This window comes from Apium graveolens, chromosome 8, assembly GCF_009905375.1.
Source record: "Apium graveolens cultivar Ventura chromosome 8, ASM990537v1, whole genome shotgun sequence".
Lineage (NCBI taxonomy): Eukaryota > Viridiplantae > Streptophyta > Magnoliopsida > Apiales > Apiaceae > Apium > Apium graveolens.
The window spans coordinates 140,073,239-140,098,063 of NC_133654.1; the positions used below are offsets into that span (position 1 = coordinate 140,073,239).

The 24,825-nt window shown below is 33.7% G+C and overlaps 1 protein-coding gene across 1 annotated transcript; it reads right to left on the bottom strand.

Moving 5' to 3' along the window:
* Nucleotides 1–1,568: 1,568 nt before the first annotated feature.
* Nucleotides 1,569–24,708, bottom strand: LOC141677583 (uncharacterized). Its single transcript, XM_074483583.1, has 11 exons — nucleotides 24,493–24,708; nucleotides 22,149–22,308; nucleotides 16,840–17,359; nucleotides 15,285–15,444; nucleotides 13,308–13,424; nucleotides 10,381–10,687; nucleotides 7,531–7,872; nucleotides 5,212–5,281; nucleotides 4,116–4,255; nucleotides 3,608–3,674; nucleotides 1,569–1,902 (listed from the first exon to the last, which is right to left on the bottom strand). The coding sequence occupies exons 2-11, from the start codon at nucleotides 22,299–22,301 to the stop codon at nucleotides 1,754–1,756; spliced, it is 2,025 nt and encodes a 674-aa protein (XP_074339684.1). The 5' UTR covers nucleotides 22,302–22,308; nucleotides 24,493–24,708; the 3' UTR covers nucleotides 1,569–1,753.
* Between the last annotated feature and the right edge of the window lie 117 nt (nucleotides 24,709–24,825).

Genomic DNA, 24,825 nt, shown 5'->3' on the forward strand with positions numbered 1-24,825 from the left:
ATCTCCATAATCTGCCCATAATTATACATGGATCCTGTTTTTGGGTTTCGAAATTTTTGTTTTATTTACGTTTATCCGCTGCGTTTTATGCCTTCGGAACCCAACAAATCAAAGAAAAATCCCAAAAAATTTCCTTCTAAGTAGTTCAAGGAACCCCACCTTGGAATCAAATCAAAGGACTAACCAAGTCAACCCCGAGTCTCATACATATATGACCCTGGGATTAGTGGGCAACAAATCAAAGAAAAATCACAAACTTTTTTCTAAAACAGGTGAAGAATAACTAATCTACTCCCCCATCCGGGTAAACCCGCATAAGGGAGTAGGAGACAAATGATAACCCATAATAATATAGGCCCATTAATAAGACCCTAGGGCCCAATAAGAAGAGCTCAGGGCCCAATAAACAGGGCTCAAGGTCCGTCAAACAATAACCTTGGAAGACCCCAGAATACGTGGAAACATCTACACCACTCAGGTAGCCCGAATCCAGAATCTTCTAACGGTCCAGATCAAGTTGTACACCAATTCATCACAGATGTCCACGCGTCCTACAGTCCAGAACATTCCTACGATCCAGATCAAAGGTATAAACCCCTAAATTCTAATGGGAAACCTATAAAAGACTGAACAAAAGATGTATAAGGGGTTACTTATCTCTGATATACAGACATATACACACACATCTATATACGCCACCCCCTCCGGTTCTGTGTTTTGCAGGTACCCACCTTACATCTATACAGCAAACAGCCATTATTTCTATTCAAATGGAGCTTGAATCCGGGTAGAAGACAGAGGATCCCGGGTGATATCGGATTAATCGACCATCTTCACCATCAATTTTACACCCTTAACGTCCGGGGTACTATTCCCAATACGCAACAAATGGATGGTCTACATGACATGTACCCTGTTTCGCTACATTGGGGTTCAATGAAAAAGATGTTTTTATCTTTTTTGTGGTAAATTTGTGATTAAGAAAATTAGATTTTTGTAAATATGAAGTATAAAATTTTACCCACTGAGGAACACCAGAACTAACATAAATGTCACTGGTGTGGTGTACAAAATACAAAATATTTATATGATTTAAGAATACAAAATTTTATCAGGGGTTTCTTTGAAAAAGGATCACCAATGACCTCGCATAGTTAAGAGAGATTTATCAGTAAAATTCAAGGGAGGAAGAGAATTATGTGATGATTCGTGGTGTTCAGATTTAAATATAAGGGATGCAAAATGTTTTCTTGAAATCATGTCTATCAAAACTCATTTGTTGTGAAGGTAGGAGTTGCAAACTATATTTAACTCATCATCCGCCTGTCTTGAAGTTTATGAGCCCGAGTTGATATCAAATTTTAGGCCCCCGCATTCATATATGCTGTACATCTAGCAAATTTATAAACAATTAACAAAGGCATTTCAGAAATCCAAACGCCTAGCCCCGTGTCTTGTCCGCCTAAGTTACCCCCTTCCATCTGCGGTGTTGCACATTTCTGGCAGCCATTTGGATTTCAGTACCAATTGTTCTTCTGTCACTTAAATTCTTCCAAACATACATGTGATTATAGGACAATAGTAAAACCTAATTAACTTGAGCAGAAGGAATATAGTTGTTAGATACTGATATTCGACATAGTAGATTAGGATGTCACGTTCTATGTTTGGATTAACAGGTTAATCCTGTCCAAATTACAGTGGTAGAATTTTCTAGTAGAGCGCAAATCTCGCCAAAGAGAAATCTATATAACTACTCGTTTGGGCGTAGGAAACTCCTTAGTTTTTCAATCATTTGCATAGCAGCAGAGTCTTTTGCTTCTTTTGGACATGAATACACCCTATCATTGACCAACCACTCAAAGTCATCCCCTTTTACTGTCACATTAGCGATATAGCCACCTGAAAGAAAAGTTAAACAATAGGCGATGATAATTTATATTTGCTTAAGTTAAACAATAGGTGATGATACTTCATATTTGCTTTACACATTTTACCCACATCATATGCTGTCAATCAAATAATAAAATAAAAACTATAATTATCCAAATGGACAAAATCCACCAACAGTGTATGTCCAGGGAACTCTATTCAAGCGATAATAGGAATGTAGGAAAAGTAGGCAAGTGAATAAATAGTTTCCAAGTTAGTTCTTGTTCTATTATCATCTTTGTGATTGCAGAAAAGGGGTTATGTTGTAGTTTGTCAACCTATTGATAATTATTTTGAGTTCGTATATATATAAATATATATATATATATGTAATATTAGGGTGAGATGGCCAAGTCATTTAGTTGGGGAAAACTAAATACTCAGTTCGTATATATATGTAATATATGTTATCAGTCAAAAATTTCAAGTGAATCCTCATTGTCCAGACAGGAATACACTTTGGACTATGGAATAAAAGAGTACATTGATTTGCTAAGGAGCAGGAAGAATTATATTCAGGCCCTGGATAGTACGAGGGATGCCAATACTGTTTACATCAAGAATGGATTTAGTGAGATGGACCAAAGGGGTAAAGTTGCAGATACAGTTTCAGTAAAACATATAAATTAAATCCATGATGGGGGAATCTTAATTGCAGTCTACAATGAATTATGCAACAAATGATGTGTGGTTATCGCAGACACCAGTTTGTTGGCTTAAGACTGCTAGAGAGGCTGTTTATCAGAGAGAAAATGCCAATGGTTGCCACATCCGAAGAAAGAAAAATTCTAGAAGTCCAAGGCATTATCATATGTCAGTCTTCAAGTAACTACAGGATTCTCACAGCTTACTCAAAGTAATTAGAGGTCTAAGGTTCAAGCTTCACAGGAGGCATTTGTGTGAGTTTTTAAATTTCTCCAACAGAAAAAATTAGTTGAAAGAGTGGTCGACAGGTTCCAATTAGGCAATGAAGACAACTATCAAAATTTATTACCACTCTTTAAATATGGGGCCGATGATAATTGCTGATGGATGCGAGTGCCGACAAGTTTCTTCATTAGTTTGAGTTTAGACTTCAGAAAATCTGTTTTTTAATCCAGGAATGTATTAAATTAGCTATAGCTTGGCCAGTGCCAGTTCATTTAACCAGCTGCAGCTAGCACGTGAAGATGGAATGATCATTTTGTACCAGGTATCTGGCATACAGTGCAAATTACTACTTTCAGAAGTTAAAGCTTGTAATCTAGAAGGTTGTGCATTTCAGCTATCCAAGTTCATAAACCCATGTCACTGTACTAGTCAGGATTAAGGCTATTATAGAGGGCCAAATAGGGCAGTAACTACAAGATTGATGGTCAATCTGTAGGTTGAAGACTTCAAGTTATTCAATACATATAGAAAGTTATTCAAGTTAGTTTTACATATTGAATACATGTAGTCCACACTTGGACGTATATTAGTGAACATATAGTTCCCTACCTAAGCAAAATTTGCCCTTGGGAGACCCTGACAAATAATGTTTGGATAAGGTTTCCCTTTTTGAAGCATAAGATTAATAAATCAGTTTGCAAACTAGTACTAAGCTATTGCACGTAGAAATTATAGCTACCAGTACTAAGAAATTTCAGAGAAGTGCGTTAGGTACACATGCACTAGATATGTATAGAAATCTCACCATCACATGAAGATACTGAATATGTTGGTGAAGTCCATTTGTTGTCATGGCAAATGCGATCCAGGACCTGTAGAGATAGTATTAAGCAACCAAATGTGTAGGAAAGGTCATTGTTAGATGTAGAGTTAAGTGCTTCCTTAAGCAGAGAGGGAGAGAGAGTGAGAGATTAACATCCTTTACGATAAAAACAAAGATATAGAAAGACACTAGAAAGAGAAGAAACTGATACGACAAACCTTTTCATCATTTCATTCAAAGTTCCCGAGACTGACAAAACTAAAAAAAATCACCACAATATATCACTCCTGCTCTTCAGAAAATAATTTAAATCTTCGGTAAAAGAAACTCCAGACAACCAGAAATCCCTTGTTTTCAGACGTGTAAAGATGGTAATATATAATTATCCCAAAACGATGGTAATATATACTATCACATGTGCAGACAATTTCCAGAGGACTTCCCATTAACATGAAGGAAAAAGATAAACATATCAAATGCAAGGACTTGCCTGACAAAATATTTGATCAGGAATCAGAGCCTCAATTTTGCTCTTCCCTTTCACTTGTTCAGAGGAAACTTGATCTTTAGCATGCTGAAAAGTGCCATCTTGAACTGCTTTTCGTTTTACACATACATCAGGGCAACAATCTACAAAAATGTCTATCTTCAGGGGCAAGTAATCTTTTCCGTATATCACAAGTTCAAGGATATAATAGAAGAAAAAGATGCACTATCGGAAACCTACTATGTAGATTCACACACTGAAAAGGGTAAATTTATTAGCTGAAAAACAAAAAGCTCTACCGTACTAGGTATGTTAATTCTTAATCAGCATGCTGATAGAAAAGTCATTTGTTCTTATATTCTAAGTCTTTGCCTGGTGGTTCTTTTTGGAAGAGTATATTTGATTTTGCATCCCCTAACTTATTACAATTTGCATCAAGGTAAAACTACTTTTGACTATTTTCACAATGCATCCTGTAGCTTTACAAATCAGGTCCGATTGTGACTGATAGATTTTCTGTCCAACCGTCACCAATTAACAGCGAAAACAGTGGCCAATCTAGGAAGCACTGTTGCTTTTTGTTACCAATTAGGCACACCTCTACGTCTGAGAATCATGTAACACAATAGTCAAGATCTGCTGTCGGCAGTTTTAATTCATTTAGAAGAGGGAAACCATAATTATCTTAAAATTATAAAGCCAACGCCTCTTTACTCCAACAGCAACATACTGTCCGAGTACAGTAGCCTAATATGAAGAAGAAGCAGCTTAAGAGCTAACTAAAAACCCATGTAAGAGCCAAGGAGAGTGCTCCCACGAATCTAGTTTTATATTAGGAAACATACAGTTGACACGCAGAATATATTAGGGTTACGATGATGTTGACCCTGATCAAAATTTAACATGGACAAGTATATGCAGTTGTCTAAATAACAAGGAACCAAAATCTGATTACCAATACCAGATGAATCTGTAACTGGACAGCTTACGCAATATTTTATGGAACCCTACTTCTCCACTTCTAATATATAGAAAGTGTCCTTCTAAATTGTAGTTCAGAGCATAAATCAAAAAAATAGAATAAGTCAAGATATCGTACTGTCTGATATTGTCTGGATGTTTTTATCACATATAGCAATCTCATCTCCTAAATTCCGCAATTGATGAGTCTGCAAGAACAAATACACTACACGAATAAAAATCAATTGACATTTAAAGCCACCAAGGATATAAAAAATGTTTTTATCGAGTAAGATATATCTGCAAATGAACAGATAACAAATTATTATACATCGAACCATGTGGAGACACATGACAACTGAAAGACTATAAAAACAGCGGCACTACATCCCGATACAAATTAAGAACATCAATAGACTTTACATGGCACTCTCTTGGCACCCAAAAAAAACTAACCGAACTCTGGATATAATAGAACATAAGATTTTGATCCATACTTATTTAAGTGTATGCATATACCATATAATTTTGTGTAGCATACAAAAAAAAATAAAACAGAAAATACTTATTTTTAGTTGTAAAGATTGATATTTGATAAAAAAGAAAATAAATATATGAGAATCTTACCAAAAGTAGTAGTTATATATATTTACAGGAGATAAGGAATAACATATGTGGTTCAAGCATCACCAGAGCTTCTGGAGTTCATTATATCAACATAGTACAACAGTTTCTGTTGCCATATTTGATAGCGTCAAGATATCTATCTCAGTCGCAGAGCAGTAAACTTTAAAAATTTATCCCCATCCATTATTGTGACCAATTTTTTGGCTAAGAGGAAAGTTTGGGTTAACTTGCATGAGACCAGGCAGCAGCTGGCAGTTGATGTATTGAAGTCAAAAAGTGCCATTAGTTTACTCAAAATGTGGTAAGTCACCATATCATTACTTCTCTGTATAGATGAGCATCAGTGTTAAACCAATCTATCATGGTCAAACTGTGTCAAGGTCGAAAATAAGGGCACCAACAATTCTCATCAAGAGAAAGGCAAAAGAAAAAACACCTAATAAAAAAATAGACTGACAATCTAGGGAGGCAAAATAAGCAAAGCTTCTATCTTGTATTTCATTAAACCGTATCACAAGTCTGCCCTAAAAACATTCATGTTCTCCTACTTATAGAGCTGATTAAAGTAAATGATTAGATATAAATTAATTATAGGTACATGACTGGATATAAATATAACTAATAGATGCATAAGCTTCCAGCAAGAAGCCAAAATGAATCTATTGAATCTAGAATTCAGATGATGCATAAGAAAATTCTAGAAAAGTTAACTTTAAATCTTTAATTCAGATCATTCTGAAATATTGTTGTTCTGAACTTCATCAGATTCAAAGCTCAACAACATTTGGAACCTTAAAATTGGAAGTGTGCAGCCTCACTTTTGAGTGAGAGTATTTTACACAGAAATCAGTGTAAGCAAATACCTAAGAGGCGCTCTCTTTCTGTATGTTACTCAAAGTCGTGAGAATAAGGTAAAATGGAAAGATACCTTATTTTGACCCTTGAAATGTAGGAAATAAGACTTAATTTTTTTTTAATAAAAGACAATAATGCCTTCGAATAGGCAATGTACAGAAAAAAGATGCCGAATATATTGAAGTAATATCAGAATAGCAAGTTAGTCAGCCTATATTTAATCCAAATATGTAACTATACCAAACATACAGTTTGGTTTCCTATTCTAGGGAGAGACTGAATAAACACAAATAATATATTTTACAACCTCCGGCCCTCCCATAAGCTGGTGCATAGAGATGCGGATCTCTAGCTTGCAATTTAATTCATTCAAAATTTCCCTTGATAAACCTTTAACTTGTATACAACACAATTCATGAAAACAAATTAAGTACGGAGAAAAAAAGAGAAGAAAACTTATAGACAAAGGGAGAAGCTAAAATGCGATAAAACCCTAGGGACTAGGGTCGTGAACACGGAGGACAAAGGTTTTAAGAAACATATCCAGGCTTTCAATTCATGAAGGAACCAATTTAATTAAAATGCACTACAATCACAAACAATTGGTTCCCCTATTCCCAGCCCTCTTTTCCTAGTATATTAATAGTACTTTGGTGCTCTGACTAAAATATAACCATCCTCGAACTTGTATAGCAGAAATACATTTCCTCCAAATGATGCTTTGATTAATTATAGATACTGTATAGTATACACTACATAAAGTTATGCCTATGAGCTATGGTAGACAGCATGTGTTCTTAATTTGTATCATGTACTTAAACTGAAGTTTTGAATAAATATATTACAAGACATTTGGGAATCAGCATTTATATATTTGATACAGAGACATTAAACTCAAAAAATAATTGATTTGAAGAAAATGAATAGGTAGGAACACAAATCACGTTATAAAGACTTAAAGCCAAGATAGTGATACCAGTATGTCCCTTTTGCTGAGAAAACCCCTAAAAGCAGCCACGGACAACTCCTCTTTATCAGCCACAGACAACTCCTCCTTATAAGCCACGGACGGAGCCTTCTTCTTTGCAGAACATGTAGTTTGAACCTTTTCGGGAGAGTTTGTATTCATCTGGAAGAGGATCACTTCACCATCTCCTACAGACATTTTGTCTTGTTTCACTGAAATACTGCTGCAGCTCTTGTTCGCAGTACGCAAGCTATCAACTTTAAACTCGCGAACAGGGTTCTTCACAACACCCAGCTTGTCTCTTTTGAAATCCGGAATTTTCCTTTTAACCTCAAGGTCAGCTGCAACTATCTGTATTCAAGTAAGGTGCTAAATTAGGTACATGAAAGTATAGAAATCATTACTTAAAACTAGGTACATCCTATGGGGTTTGAACAGTGTTTAAGAAATCCTTGCTCCCAGATCGAAATATGTAGTTACAGCAAAGAAAATTAAGATGTTAAATTATATATGTAACAACTCAGTATAATTAACTTTTTGCATTGTGATGTAGCAAAGAAAATTGGTACCCCTCAGTCTTGTAATTTCCAAGGTACATGATAACTAGTTCTAGAACGGCCTATGTGAACTAATACATTGTAACTACTACAAATTATATCCTTTGCAACCATATTGGAAGATACGAATAGACAGTGTCTTCTTAATTTATATAGTTACTAGCATAGTTTCCCCAAGTTAAATCCACCCAAAGGCAAGAGAAATTGATGCGGAGCACGACATTTTTATATTCATATGTGTTTATTATCAATTGAGGACAACTATTTTCCAAGAAAAGGTGAATGATCCAGAAGCACTAGCTCTACTTGTTCTTGGGAAGACGAACATGGCTTTGGACTGATCTGCAATGAAATTCATTGCCATTCGTGAGAACTGGTTGGACAATATTACAAGACCAATAGTCAGCTTAATTACCAACATGGGCTCGGATTGGGCTGATTAATAATATATTCATTAAGTAGATTTTTGGTTACAAGTTTTTAGCTTTCACTTGAAAGAGTTTTTATTGTTTTAAGCACGAATTTGGTTTTTACGTAATTTTCTATTCATAGTAGGTATTTATGTAATTTCCTCTTTAAATTGGGTTTTTGATGGGTTTTCAAGTGGACTCCAATATTAGCTAACTACCTGATTTTTTATCTGATTGGGATTCCTAATTGGCTTAGGTTATTTGCCTAGCATATATATACCCCTATATTGTAATCTTTTGAAATAAGAATTTCCTGAGAATAAATCGTGAGATTATACTTGCAAAACCTGTGAACGTTGGCGGTAAATTTCTTTCTATTTTCTTATCCAGATTTCGTTTAGTTTGTGGGTGAAATTCTTTAAGCAATTAAATCAAATCGATCCTTTGGTTTTGTTTCTTGGTGATCAAATTCTTTACAGAAGCAAGCTAGAGTTATATTTTCCGCAGCAACTCTTATCTACATAGAAAATATATATCAGAAAGCCTAATTACCCATGAAAAATCCTTCTGAAATTCACCTGGGACTGACACGGGTACTCGAAGGTAAAATGAAGAGTCCGAGTAACATAGGTCCCAGGCAATATTAGCCAAAAGGTTTTATTCATACTTGGTGTGTATTTGAACATTTAACTTTTTATAAAGAAACTTCAAGGCTTCAAGTGTACATTTAGGTAAACGTGAAGGTCCAAAGTGTTTAAGAAGTTATTACACATTCTAATATGTTACAACTGCTGCCTAAGTCCAGCTTGATATGTGTTTTCTTACGATGTACACTATATTTCTACCACTAGATAGAGCTTAATGATAATACCTCCCGAATATTTTTAAAAATGTCTACTTAACTCGAAATTGACATCAAAATGCATTGTCTCCCACTATTTCTATGTTAAATGATTTCTTGCATTAAAACAGTGAGACAAATGAAAGTGTGTGATAATAGAATTCATTTGGAAGGAGCGAGCTGTTTTTCTCTGCCATTATCTGAATCTGAAGTTGGATTCACCCCAAAGGGCTTCCAAACATAGCAATAACATTCTATAGCGATATAGGAATTACTTATCCCATCCATCAACCGAAAAAAGGACCTGCATTACACTAACTAGGAGCGCACTTCCCGACAGCAGGGTTGCTCAATTTCAAATGTAATTATTTTCTTAACCAGTGCACCATAACAAATTGGGGGATTGCTGTTATAAAAAATAACTACTACTCCCTCCGCCCACCCATTTTTTAACAATTTTCTTTTTGGGATGTCCCACCCAATCCTTTACATTTATTTCTGTTTCTAACATCTACTTTGGTGTTGCTCTAACTCAGGTGAATTTATAATATGATCTAGGTTTTCGGGAACGGTATTGGATCCGTGCATAATTTATTTTAGCACTGCTTTGTTTTGATAACTTAATCTTAATCTTATGTCTTTTCTTCTTTATGTTGTAGCTCATACATAGTGATTGCAACTAAGGCACCGCTCATAATCTATTACTAATTATATTCTGTGTAATAAGAGTAAGAGTGATAACATAAAATATAAAAGTACTACTAAAAGTCGAGGGTTCAATACTCGTTAACAACTTCTTTAAATTTTATACTAGGTTGAAACCCATGTATCTATAAATATTTTTATGATTTTAGCAGACTTTATTAATGTTTTAATATTTTTAAGCACTATGAACTTTCAAAAAAAATTTAACAAACTTTCAATATTGTACCACCCATGTAGCACATCTAGCACAGAAATTTCAGATTATCAAGTGTCCAACATGCAGAATGGTAATAAAATTAAAAAATGAAACAAAAATGTACTATAAATATATATTAAATCCTCTAACCTTGTCCTTGACACTCAAGGTTGAAACAGTAACATTTCTCCTTGTCGAAGTTCGCTTTCTGTACTGCTGATAAACCTTTGCAGTTGTGCAATCATTCTTCGCTTTGTCCTCTTTAGGGGTTGAAACTGCATCAGTTTCCTCATTATCCACAGTGTGCATTCTACTTGCAAAACAGGTCGGACCAGCCATGTCAGTTCCATCTTCCTTAACTGGAGATAAAATAGTTGCATCACTTGTTTCATTTGTATTGGAACTGGAGGTGCTCATCATCACCCCCAAGTCGTTTAAACAACCGGAAGACACTTCGCTGCAGAAGTCGATAGTGCAGATACCAAAATGTTAAATAACAGTATGCAAAGTTGCGATTTTAGGAGCACATATCTTATATGTCAGATTTAACGCAAGAGTTTCGTTGCATACATAATTAAGCAAGTTTCATTGCAGACATAAATAAGATATTAACAAGTTTCATTGCATACATTAGCAGAAAGCCACAAGTTCAAGATGGTGTAACTGTGACCTCTATTCATCGGGGCTGACTTAATTAACAAGATAATACTAAGATAATATTCTAATAGCAACATGAGATATAATAATGAACAAATTGCTTAAAACTTTATATTTAACGATTTTCATTATAAAACAAGAGTTGAGCATTATATAATACAAGTACAACTATGGAATAAATTATTCAACTGAAGGTCCTAAAAACACTAAATAAACTTTTAAATAATAAAAACCCATGCCTATTTATGAAAATACTGTAGTGTTATGGATCCGCTACATAAACCTATAGATAGAATCTATGCTTTGCATTAGAATACCTTTTAGTATCCATGTTTAGATAATATTTCTGTTCCACAAACATATTCTCGTGTGTACAGTGTACTGACTTTCAAAAATTCATAAGTCAGAGTTGCATTAATTGCTTTAAATAAAATTCATAAGCCATAATTATCCACTACGAAGAGACCCTTTTTGGAAGAAAGAATCTTATATGTCCAATCGTAGGCGTCGTACTCCACACGAACTTCTGCGCACGCTTGTCAGAGCTCTAACTCATCTAGAAATTCGGTCATCTCCATGATAGGCTTGGAATTTTGTTGTGAAAAACCACATACAATAGATATTGAGCATACGATGTACTTATACAGAACAGAGTATTCTTTTATTATAAATTACATAATTTTTAAAAAAATAGAGTATTTATCTACTTAACAGAAATAAAATTTTAAAAACATATGAAAATATAATCATGCCAGATGAATTAATACTTTTACGTATTTCATAAGAAAAGATATTATGTTTGTAGAATAATGTGTAAATTAGTTCCAAGTATAAATTAGTCATAAGATTCTAATTTTAAGGTGGTTCTATGTGGAACATGACCTTGTGTATCTTATGCATAATTTAATTTATAGCCCGATAACGACTCGTCAACAAGCTGGACCTCCTTCAACTAGACATGAGAAACCATGCTTGGTTATCCCCAAGTTTCTACCTTGAATTACACCTCCAATGAGTGTGAACCGCCGCCTCTTAGCTTTTTTTGAGATCTTGGTTTAGCTTTTTTTGAGATCATGGTATAAACCATCTTGGTAAAATGGAGTGAGATGGCGGATGACGGAAAAGATAATTGCTTTTGATGGTGTTTTTTAAGATTTCACTACATATCCCCTTCGTGGACACCAAATGTTCACGTTTTTTCATTAATTACTAGGTTTCAAAATTAATTTTATAGTGGTCATGTTTTATAGGTACCTACTATAACATCCAAGCCAATAACCGAAACCCACAACCGAATGCGTACCAGACCGAATAATTCATCACAGGCCAGTCCAAGTCCAAAAGAGTTAGCAATATGGTATGGAGTTGTAAACTTATCGTTATAAAGGACTCGGATACTCTTATTCTAATTGACGTGGTGAGTTACAAACAAGGTGGGTCAAGAAACAAAATAACGAATAACGAAACAAAATAACGAAACCCGGGCATTGCCACTGCACTTCCGACCATCCGGGTCGGGCAGAGCACTAATACCATTTACAACATCAAAGCCCACAATGAAATGCATACCGAACTCAACAACCCACCAGTGGTCAGTCCAAAGAGCTAGCAATTCGGTATAAAATAGTTGTAAACTTGTATTTTATAAAGGACCCGAATACACTTATTCTAATAAATGTGGGTGTTAGAGCTATTTTATTTCCGGCAATCAAGTCAACGTAGTTCTAATAGGTTTGTGATTCATCTCCGATTCATTGAAACCAAGTCACATATTAATGTCAATGTTTCCTTTTAGGATTGAATTGTTATCAACTTCAGATTTCAAAAACAAAACTGCCACAAGCAATCATGAATGTACACGATTGTGTCATCATGTATCGCTGACTATCATCGTATAGGCCTATAATGAGTTAAATGAGGTTCTATCGAGTATCTATGTGGTCCTATATAATGAGGTAAATGAGAAGATAACGAGTTAGACCTCTAGAAATATTGTTAAGTATGTCAACAAATGTCAATGATTAATGCAATAATTAATCTACCTTGTATTATTTTCATCAAATGCCAATGATTAATCAATTTTTATCGACATCCATACACTATATCAGGAGTAAAATTCACAGTACTCTTAGATTTAATTAATTGATCTACCTCCTAGTAATTACATATAACATGTCAATTATTGGTGGTTTTACACTCCTTTAAAGATTTCTGCTTTATATACTTGTGTTAATAACCTTCATGTTTGTCATTTTATCAACTGCAATGACTTGTGGCTGCAATCTTAACAATTGTGAAACCTTTAAAGCAAAAATTAAGGAGATAATTAACCAGATCATAAAACTTGTTAACATAAACATGCAAAGAATTACATACAGCAAATACTAGAAAGCAGAGGAGAGTTATATTATAAATTTTACCTGGAAAGATAGTTTGACAAAATCTTTGCATAAGGAAGCAAATGATAACTCTGAGTCACTGAAGTCGGTGTCCATTCTCCAATAAACATAAGCCAATTGGCCAATGGACCTTGCAAGCTACCATAACAATAAATCTTATATCAGACAGTCATTACTAGTTCATATAAATGTTTTAGAGACATACTAACAGAGCACAGAAATTCTTTTCTTAAAATAAGAAAGGCACAAAAACTAGTCCTAAGAAATAAAATTAAACAAACATTAAGAATTTGGAAAATATTGTTTAAATTACACTTTAGCACGCAAAACAAATGGTTGGGTACTTCATATTTATTAGAATATCATAAATACTAAGCAAAAGAACCACATAACCAAACTTGGGTTCGTCACACACAAACAATAAGTGCTTACAATAAGAAATGAATCACTCTTCTTATATAGAATTAATTATCATAAATGCAACATTATTAGAAACTATAAAGAGAAGCTAGTAACCTCCTTGACTATATCTCTAAAATATAAATTAAAACTAAATTTTAATGTCAATGCCAGGGTATATGGTGAAGAATTCAAATCCAAAATCCATTCTGAAGTTCAAACATTGAAGCAACCATGATGACCAACGGTATTTGTTCCTCTCATGGATGGATGTGTTAGCTTCCAAAATGTGCTAGTGTCGGCTGCACAGCTTGAGGTAATCAGTATAGGTTACAGCGATTGTTGTCCGTTGAGGTATGTGATAAGTTGTCAATTTGACCACTTCCGGCTCGGCTTGAATTTGAGTTTGGATTCAAGTATTTTATGTGGTTTTACTCCTTTGTGTAGTGTTTCAGGATAACGATTAATTTCTTGAAAATTCTCATTTTTAAGTAATTAACAGCCAAAAACGGAGATTTTTGAAGAAGGATGAATGATCAATTTAATGAGTACATCGACCACAAGTTTACAACCCTGATGAGATATCTCATCCTACTAGGGCTGCCTAAGGATTTAATATGGCTTCTTGCATGTGCTTATGCTATCGTGACACACACGAAACTTCTTTTTCTTCTTCTTGAAGAAGAAGAAGAAGAAGAAGCTGAGTGGAGCGGAGTAAAAAATTGTTCAAGTGAAAAAGTCTAGGGGCGACCAGGCTAACTAACGAGTAGTTTTCTAGAGGAGCTAAGGTGCTATACAGCGCCACGAGGCACGATTTTGCGCCTGACCCAGAATTAAAATTAATAGTTAAATTATTTTAAAAGTTAATTTTTATTCTGTTTCGACTAATTTCTTATTTCGGACTTGTTTTGGCCCATTGTCTTTGCTACTTCAAAATATAAACTTCATAATAGAATTTTTGTAGAGAGCTTTTGGCCATACATTTAGTTATTTAGTTTTTAATTTAAATATTGTTTTTCATTGTCTCTTGTTTAATCTCTTGTTTTGCATGTTTACTGGTTATAATTGTTGCAACTCTATAATGATTTTTTCCCTCTATGAGAGGCTGAATTCATTATGGAGTCTCTGATAAATCTTAATCATGTAGCTTGATCCATATTTTTATATGATGTTTGTTAAGATCTAGTTTTTCATACCTAGGAAGATTTTCTTTAACTTATATATAAAATTAATCACTTTATACTGAATTAGGTTAATAACTACAAACGGAAGTTGAGTTATTAATTTAAGAACCAACTAACCTAACATTTGTTTTAGAAGAAGCAGAAGTTATCTAATTACATGTGTAGTCGTTAAAAGATTTGTGCTTCAACTTGATTTCATCACCACCACCACTTTGTATTGCACTCCTGCTAAATATTTTGCTTTACGAGGGAGAGAAGAAAAAACCACAAAAAGAAAAATCAAGATCCACCACCAGAATATATAACAGATCACACAATGTCATACCAAATAACAGATGTCACCAACCTAGTATATGAAACTACTATTTGCCTTCCAATAAAAACATAGATAAATGTGCTCAGTGCTCAACCAAACCTTTCAACGACTTCTTTCACAGGAACCCAATACGTTATGTTGAGTTTCTCTGGGAATTTTACTGCAGACTTCACTATATAGAAGCGTGCAGCAGTCTTTTCCTTGCTTACAGAGTAAACAACATGGCTCTCCAAGAACCGAAGTTCAGTCTTCTTCAAACCTGTACCAGGTGTGAGGCACTTAAAAAGTATAAATTAAACGGTATAATACATCCTTAAAAAAACATATATAATATAATATTCTGTTTTATTATATTAATAACTGAAATATTTAAAAACTGGATGTATTGCAGCCTGAGTAAGCATCGTATATACATAATTACATATATATTTATTATGCAAACAAACTGATGGTCCAGGGAAATTTCAATTGAGGTGAAGCTTTATAAAACTGTAATAGTTGTTCTCTAATACTGAGCCTTTAGTTAAAGAAACTTTGTTGATGCAAGAGGCACAACACAATTAACTGTCAAAGTAATTCTTGTTTTGCAAAGGCTAATCCTGTTAATATAGGTTCTCAGCACCATATAATCCACAGAATTCAAATAAAAGCGAAACCCAACAAAAATACGAGAATGCAAACGAAAAAATTGATTTAATTATATATATAACATATGATTTTGCAAGTTCAACTGGAATTAAATGTAATGTGAAGGTAGAATGTTGTTCGACAGACACGGAGAAAGACAAAACCACCCCTATGCTGAATTAGTGAGTGCAAGCTGAAATTTCGAAGACTTGATGCCAGTAGATTATGGCAACCTACTACCCAACAGATAAGACTGTAAAAACATATATGATATTCTGTATCACCAACCCTATAGTGAAGAAGATAATTTGCTTCATCAGATATTAAGACAACTTCAATAAAGAAAAATTTAAATGGAATATAGAGAAGACGTCTTTCCGTCAATTTGGGTTACCTTAAAATTGTTACTTGTTAGTTAATTCTAATTTTGTAACTTAACCAGAAAAAATAATACTAATTGTCATCAACTTAGAATGCAAAATAACAAAACTGACACATTCTTTAGCGCCAAAGGTTGAATGTAAAAGTGTATGTTAACCACAACATTGGAGGTTCAGGCTCTCCTATAGGCAAATGATGAGAGTTCAAGTGCATGTTAATATTATTATATTCGAATTTGTTCACAAATGACTCTCTCCATATTTCAAGTGTTACCACTCTCTCTAGTACATCACTTTCCATCTTCCTATTCAGTGTCACCTTCTTTATATTTATCTCAAAATATTCTTACTAACTTCTTTCCAGTGATCAGGTTGTTGCTATTTTACCAGAGGTCTGTTCCCTTTGTTGTTGGCCTGCTTCCTTTTGGGATTGTGGCTGACCCCTATCTTTCTTGGTCCAATAACCTAATTTTCTACTTCTCATAATATTACGATTATAAGTTACCTTCAACTTATACGCAAGAGGACCAAAAAAGTACTTAACTTCAAGTAATAAAATAGTTTAAGATAGAACAAATATGCCCTAAGATAATCTTAAAAGTATTGGACTTGTTAAATATGCTTTAGAAACTTTGGGACATTAAAACCTGTAAAATTCTTTACAGCGGAAACAGCACGTTGCACATATCCAGCTTCAGTAGTATTTTGATCCTCCTCCATACCTTCTTTGCTGATTCTTCTTCTTTTCTTTTTAGCAACTGTACCTTCTAAACTGAATTTACAACTGTCAATACTTTGCTCCAAAAATGACCAGACCCCTCGGGTTACAGAACCAAAGATATATAGACAATTTTCTTTACTGGGATCTACTAACATAACCACGATTTTGGAAATCGGCCACTCCTCCTTAATGGGCATATCTTCTGGAACATCATCCAGAGTCAAACATACTTTACATGCATCCATAATGGCCTTCTCGGTTAATGAAAGTTGATCCTCCGGAACGTCCAAGGACTTGTAATCAGATCGATGCATGCCTTTCATATATGGGACCAACTCAGGTTGTAGAGTCGCTGCTAGCTTGCAAAATGACTCAAATCCAAGAAACTCCAGTTCTGGATGTCTTTTCCTCTGGTAGTAGTTGTAAAGTACCACCACAGCGTGTACCTAAACATATCATTATTTATACCAAGTTAGTCCAAAAGAAATCAGAAAATGATATAAAAAGTAACTCTGCAGCCTATACGAACATGATCAGTTAACTATGACATAAATTGCTGTATAATGCACATCAAGTGATAAATAGTTTGTTAAAATGTGCCAATATTATTTAATATTACACCATCCCTTCTTCATAGTGAAAAGAAGAATCTAACGAGTAAACTAAAATCTCTCTAATAAGTAAGAGTCAACTTCAGGGGTCTAGATGCATATTAAAAGATCTCTATAATTATTATCATATTTTTAACCCTTTAAAAAATATAAATAAAGATATAATGATATAGAGAGCATGAACATGATTTTAACTGCTTATTAAGTGGGGAGGAGCAGAATACCAAGTATACAAGTTATTGACAGTTTTAACATTTTAAGAATTTCCATGACCACCAATAATGACATAGTCAAGGTCATACTAGTTTTCAGCTATTGACAATAAATAATCCATGTAAATAGGTATAATGCTGCAAAGTAATACATCACAGTTGGCACCATCATTTTTAAAAAACCAAAATACCAAACTAATTAATTAATAAAAGATACATTCAATTTTTCATGAGAGAAGCATTTTAAAGACCGGTGTCAAATTTCTCAAATTGTGTTAGCTCATAGTAACAGGAGTTCAGTGGGCATCTGAGTGTGATAGGCATTATTCAAAAGTTAATCATGGTCAAGTCATAGGATTACCATTAAAGTGTCAAGTAGGTAGCCTTTACTACTTCTAGCTTTTGTTTAGTATATAGAAATTTGTAGTTGTTCTCATTAAGTTGAAAGTAGGATGCTTAACTGAAATAGATTTGCTAACGGACACTTTCACCAATACTCTCTATCTCGCTAGCTTGCCGTGATGAGGATCAAGAATTGAATATGTTAATTTGGATTTGGTTATGTGTGCTCGTGGTGATGTTCAATTGGAGAGGATGCAAACATGGGTTATGCAGTTTACTTGGACAACAAGGAATAAAGGAGCAATGCATGAAGTTGGACAAGTAGCTGATTATTATATAATTATTAATTCGAATTTTGCTTGTAAGTTTTTACCTTTCACTTGAAAGGGTTTTTCTTGTTTTAAGCACTTAGGATTTTATTTTCCTATTTGGATTTGGTTTTTGTCTTTTTTCTATTCGGATTTGGTTTTTAAATTTGTTTCCTGGAAGGATTCAGATATTGGCTAATTCAAACTGATATTAAATTTCTCTCGGAATCCTATTGGGTTTGGGTTATTGTCTAAGCCTATAAATACCCTTCTAATGTAATCTTTTAAGAGAGACAATGGATGATATAAAACTTTTGTTTTGAGATAAACTATGAGTAGTTTTTCTTCCCTCTAAACTTCAATTACTGGATTGTTTTGAAGGTTAGATTCGATTACTTAGTTTCTGGATTGATCTAAGCAATTTGAGATTCAAAGTTCACGTTTCTGGATTGATCGTGTTCTTTTGAAATATCCTCTTCAAAGTTCACGTTTCTGAATTGATCGTGTTCTTTTGAAATATCCTCTTCTTCTCTTATCACTTTTCTTCTTCTTCTATCTTTATTTGAAGAGAATATTTCAAAAAACACGATCAATCCAGAAACGTGAACTTTGAATCTCAAATTGCTTAGATCAATCCGGAAACTAAGTAATTCGAATCTAACATTCAAAACAATCCAGTAATTGAAGTTTAGAGGGAAGAAAAACTACTCATAGTTTATCTCAAAACAAAAGTTTTATATCATCCATTGTCTCTCTTAAAAGATTACATTAGAAGGGTATTTATAGGCTTAGACAATAACCCAAACCCAATAAGATTCCGAGAGAAATTCAATATCAGCTTGAATTAGCCAATATCTGAATCCTTCCAGGAAACAAATTTAAAACCAAATCCGAATAGAAAAAAGACAAAAACCAAATCCAAATAGGAAAATAAAATCCTAAGTGCTTAAAACAAGAAAAACTCTTTCAAGTGAAAGGTAAAAACTTGCAAGCAAAATTCGAATTAATAATTATATAATAATCAGCTACTTGTCCAACTTCATGCATCGCTCCTTTATTCCTTGTTGTCCAAGTAAGCTGCATAACCCATGTTTGCATCCTCTCCAATTGAACATCACCACGAGCACACATAACCAAATCCAAATTAACATATTCATTCCTTGATCCTCATCATTCTCCTCTCCTTTGAAGAAAACTCGCCCTCAAGTTTTAAAGTATTTAAGAATAAGCACACAACGAGGTAATTTCTCGTAGAACTTGAAAGCTTTGAATTGCAATTCCATGACCAGTATCTTAGGAAGTAAACTAGAAAGAATAAGATAGTTTGTTGAGATAGGTGCATTCAACAAGTTCTCTACCCCTAGAAAATCAATGTGTTCCACGATGATGATGTTGTTTTCCTTGTACACAACCTCTTTAGTTTGGAACATATCCTCGAGTACCTTTTTCTCTTCAACCATTTCACGACACACAAGTTTAAGAGATGTATCTATTTGATTTTCTTCAACAACCAAGAATTTATCATCAAGTGACTGTCTTTCTTCATGCTTCTCTATCATAGCTTCTTTTGTAACTGGTTCATCATTTTCATCTAAACTTGATGTAGTCGCCACATGTAACACATGGTAATCAACAACAATATCCGCGACATTCTCCACACTGACAAAGTCTTCTTCTTTAGTTTCTTCTGAAAGAGTAAACTCGTGAAGGGAAGACTTCAATTTCTCGTCGTGTTGAAAAGATTCAAATTCCAAAGCAAGATTGCATACATCATTAAACGAGATATATGGACTTGATTTAACCTTTCGATAAATAGGCAAATTCAATCCACGAATAAATCTTCCAATTTTAATTGTTTCCGTCTCCTCCAAGTCACAAATAAGGCGCAATCTATAAAATTCAGAAGTATACTCAGAAACACTCATAGTACCTTGAGAGAGGGATGTCAATCTTCATTATACATTCGAATTTATAATGCAAAGGAATATATTTTGCATGAAGTTTCTTCTTCAAAGATGTCCAAGTCATAATCTTTTCTTTTCCAGATCTAACTCTTTTTGTGTTTAGATTATCAAACCACAAGCCTGCTTTCTTTGTAAGTTTAAGCGCTGCACTCTTGAATATTCTCATCTCAGTCCAACCTGTATAAGCAGAAATCTTGTCGACTTGTGTAACCCATTCAACAAAATCATCTATGCTACCCAAACCTGTAAAATAACCAAGCTCTATACCAGGATCATAGACTTCATCACTATCTTTCACCTTAATTAAAATTTTATCTCATGCATCAAACCTCGATTCCGTTTAATTAGCAAGCTTTTGAGTACGTTTATCAATCTCATTCAATTTTCCAAGTAATTTTCTGAACAATTCATCCGTAGCCATAAGAAAAATCTAAAAGAAAAAAATTGGTGAACAGTACCAGTGAACAGTGACGATGAACAGTACCCCAGTGAACAGTGACGATGAACAGTACCCCTGTGAACAGTACACGGCACAGTGACAATGAACAGTAATTTTATGAACAGTAACCCCGGGAACAGTACTCGTGAACAGTAACTCGTAAATAGTAATTTTTTTTTTTAAACCTAGATCTCCCAAAAATTAAGAAATTGGAGAAAAAATCTTGGCTCTTGATACCAAATTGATGTGGATCTCTCCACAAATAAAGAAAAAAGAAGAAGAAAAGGGATAAGAGAAGAAGAGGATATTTCAAAAGAACACGATCAATCCAGAAACGTGAACTTTGAAGAGGATATTTCAAAAGAACACGATCAATCCAGAACCGTGAACTTTGAATCTCAAATTGCTTAGATCAATCTAGAAACTAAGTAATTCGAATCTAACCTTCAAAACAATCCAGTAATTGAAGTTTAGAGGGAAGAAAAACTACGCATACTTTATCTCAAAACAAAAGTTTTATATCATCCATTGTCTCTCTTAAAAGATTACATTAGAAGGGTATTTATAGGCTTAGACAATAACCCAAACCCAATAGGATTCCGAGAGAAATTCAATATCAGCTTGAATTAGCCAATATCTGAATCCTTCCAGGAAACAAATTTAAAAACCAAATCCGAATAGAAAAAAGACAAAACCAAATCCAAATAGGAAAATAAAATCCTAAGTGCTTAAAATAAGAAAAACCCTTTCAAGTGAAAGGTAAAAACTTACAAGCAAAATTCGAATTAATAATTATATAATAATCAGCTACTTGTCCCACTTCATGCATCGCTCCTTTATTCCTTGTTGTCCAAGTAAGCTGCATAACCCATGTTTGCATCCTCTCCAATTGAACATCACCACGAGCACACATAACCAAATTCAAATTAACATATTCATTCCTAGATCCTCATCATGCCGCTCTAATTTAAGTTCACTGGTTTCTACCCCGAAATCTTCATCTGCACTCTTTTCTTTTTCGCATCATCCAAGTGTAAGTGAGAAGATATAATTTACTGAAGAAGGCTTTTATAAGCACATTAAATTCATTAAACATGATAAGTTCTTTCCCCGAACTACTATGACAATTCTAGATCACAAATAACGTGTATTCACATTCAAATTCTGAATTCTAACTCCTTTTTTCCAATACATGTGATTATTATAAGTATGAAAATTAGACATAAATGTCACATGCAGACATTAATACAAAATAATTAATTATAATTATAAAAAATGATCATCCACAAACACTGTATGTATTCAACAAAAAAGCTTCATCACTGGGTGAATGTACTAAACAAGGAAAACAGTAAACACCTGTTTGGCAATTAACTGCTGAAGGTCAACCGAAGGATCTAAAGAAGGCTTCAGGGGCAACGATGTATTAACTATCATCTCCATAAACGCTGAGACAGATCCTTTTGTTGTAATCACCTCTGATTTTGATTCTGGGCTCAACTGCATTTCCATTTGACCTCTGAAATCAGGTGGGTAGTTAGATAATAACATTTTTTGTCATTTGCATGGTTTATGATAACTATGAGAACATGGGGAAGTAAAAAGAGAACTAATGTACTAAAAGCAATTAACATCGCAGCATTACACAGTATCCAGATAGTATCCAGATGGTAACTAGTATCAATTAGGATATCGCATATTATCTTCCACAAACATTTTCTCCTTACTTGGACAAAGGCAAGAAATGGACCAAAATGTTACTTTGGGGTGTAAAATGGTCCAAAATATCACTTCCGAAAATTATGGCCCAAATTGTCAATTCACCACGTTACATCGTGTATCATTTGGAAAGCCATCCAAAACGCTACACGATGTAGCGTTTTGTTTATTTATTTTTTTTTACTTTTTAAAGTGGCGACGTGACTTCATGTCACGTTTTGTGTTTTTTTGTTTATTTTTTTTTTCTTATTTTAAGCTTATTTTGATATATTGTTTAGGGCCCGGAAACATCACTAAATGTTACGTTTTCGATATTTCTTTTTATTTAATATTTTTAAAATTTATAAATGATACCATAATTTAACAATTTTTAACATTTAGGGTTCACCAATCCCCTTTTAGGTTTTAGAAATATTAAAAAAGAAATTAATAAATGTTACACCGATTTAAAGTTTGGGGTTTAGGGCCTTTAAACACCGATTTAGGGTTTAGGGCGCCCTAAACCCTAATTTAAGCTAGGGTTTCTAGAAACCCAAAATGTAAATTTCAAATTTAAAAGTGTAACTTAATTTAATAATTTTTAACATTTTAGGGTTCACCAATCCCCTTTGGGATTTTAGAAACAATTTAAATATTTTTTGGTATTTTAGAAATTAACAATTTTTTTACGTTTTCGATATAGTTTTATTTAATATTTTTAAAATTTAAGAGTATACCACAATTTAACAAATTTTAACATCTTAGGGTTCACCAATCTCCTTTTGAATTTTAAAAATTTAAAAAAAAATTAATAAATGTTACACCGATTTAGGAAGGACCTAACCATAGAGCCTAAACCTTAGGAATCAAAATTTTAAATTTTAAATTAAACAATTTTAAAATTTAAGGGTGTAACTTAATTTAATAATTTTTAACATTTTAGAGTTCACCAATTTCTTTTTGGGTTTTAAAAACAATCTAAAATATATTTTACGATTGTAGGGTTTAGCAATTTTTTATTTGGGTTTAAAAAAAATTAAAAAAAAAGAGATGTGTAAAACCCTAGATGAAGTAGTGTTTTAGGGTTAAAACGCTACATGATGTAGTGTTTTGGGTGCCAAAAACACAACACCATGTCACGTTTTGCTTTAAAAAAAATAAGAGAAATGGGAATCACAGTTTATAGTCTTGCATTTTGTTAGTTAGAGAATTTTAAAAAAAAACTGCAAATAGCGTTACCCAAACGCTGAACGAAATGCAGTTATTAAGTGACATTTAGGTCCATAAATTTCAAAAGTGACATTTTGGACAATTTTTTAACCCAAAATGACATTTAGGACCACCACCCGACTAAGGCTCATACATTTTTATTTTATTTTTTGATAATTAAGGTTTATATGTTTAACAGTTCCAGAACACAAAACTATGTCAAAAATAAATTTGTAGTGTGGGTCTAATAAAACACATAAGAAAGAAAGTTTGTGACAGAAAGACAATCCTTTTGTTAGAAATAACTTCAGTAAAAAAAACTAATATCCAGACTTGAGTAACAACAATAAAACAACAGACGCACAATTAGTATAAAACACAGATGATGATGATGATGATTACAACCAAAAGTTTGGACTGCAGCAAATCATGAATTGACACCAGTGAACGCTATTGGAGCAGTTAATTTTAAGTATCAATATAGTCTATAAATTGTGAGTAGCAAAATAAAGTTTGAAACATAATTGAAGCCCAATTAAAAGCCACATTTTAAACAAAACGCAACAAATTCCCTGAAAAGCAGCACAATATCAAGAAGCAGATACAAAGTCTAAAGCTAACGCAGAAGCGACACACAAATTTTATTAAAAAAAATTGGGGGGGGGGCAGAATACATAACGCAAAAGCAGTAGAGATACAGATAAAATATGTAACAGGGAGCATCACTTGAAGCAAAAATCACAGGTGATGAACATGCAAATTAAGAAAAGCAGATGTATAAAAAAATTGAAATAACCTGGTAATGTTAATGACGCACGCACGCACGCACACAGGCCTGGTTGAGTTTGAGATTTTGTTGGAATTGGTGCCCACAAGCCCTAAACAACGTCGACACTCTGATGCTGAGGGGGCCTGAGATAAACATTTATACGTGTAAGATAAATGGGTGTGGCCCCCTTTTCATTCCTCGCAAAGGGGACTAAAATTGCCTCAACATCTTTTATATTTATACCATAAGTGTGGAAGACTTTAGAGTATTCTACACTCTAAAACTTTGATTTTTTTTCTTTTTTGGATAAATCTAAACCTTTGATTTAAATTTTTTATTTTATAACTCACATTTCGTACT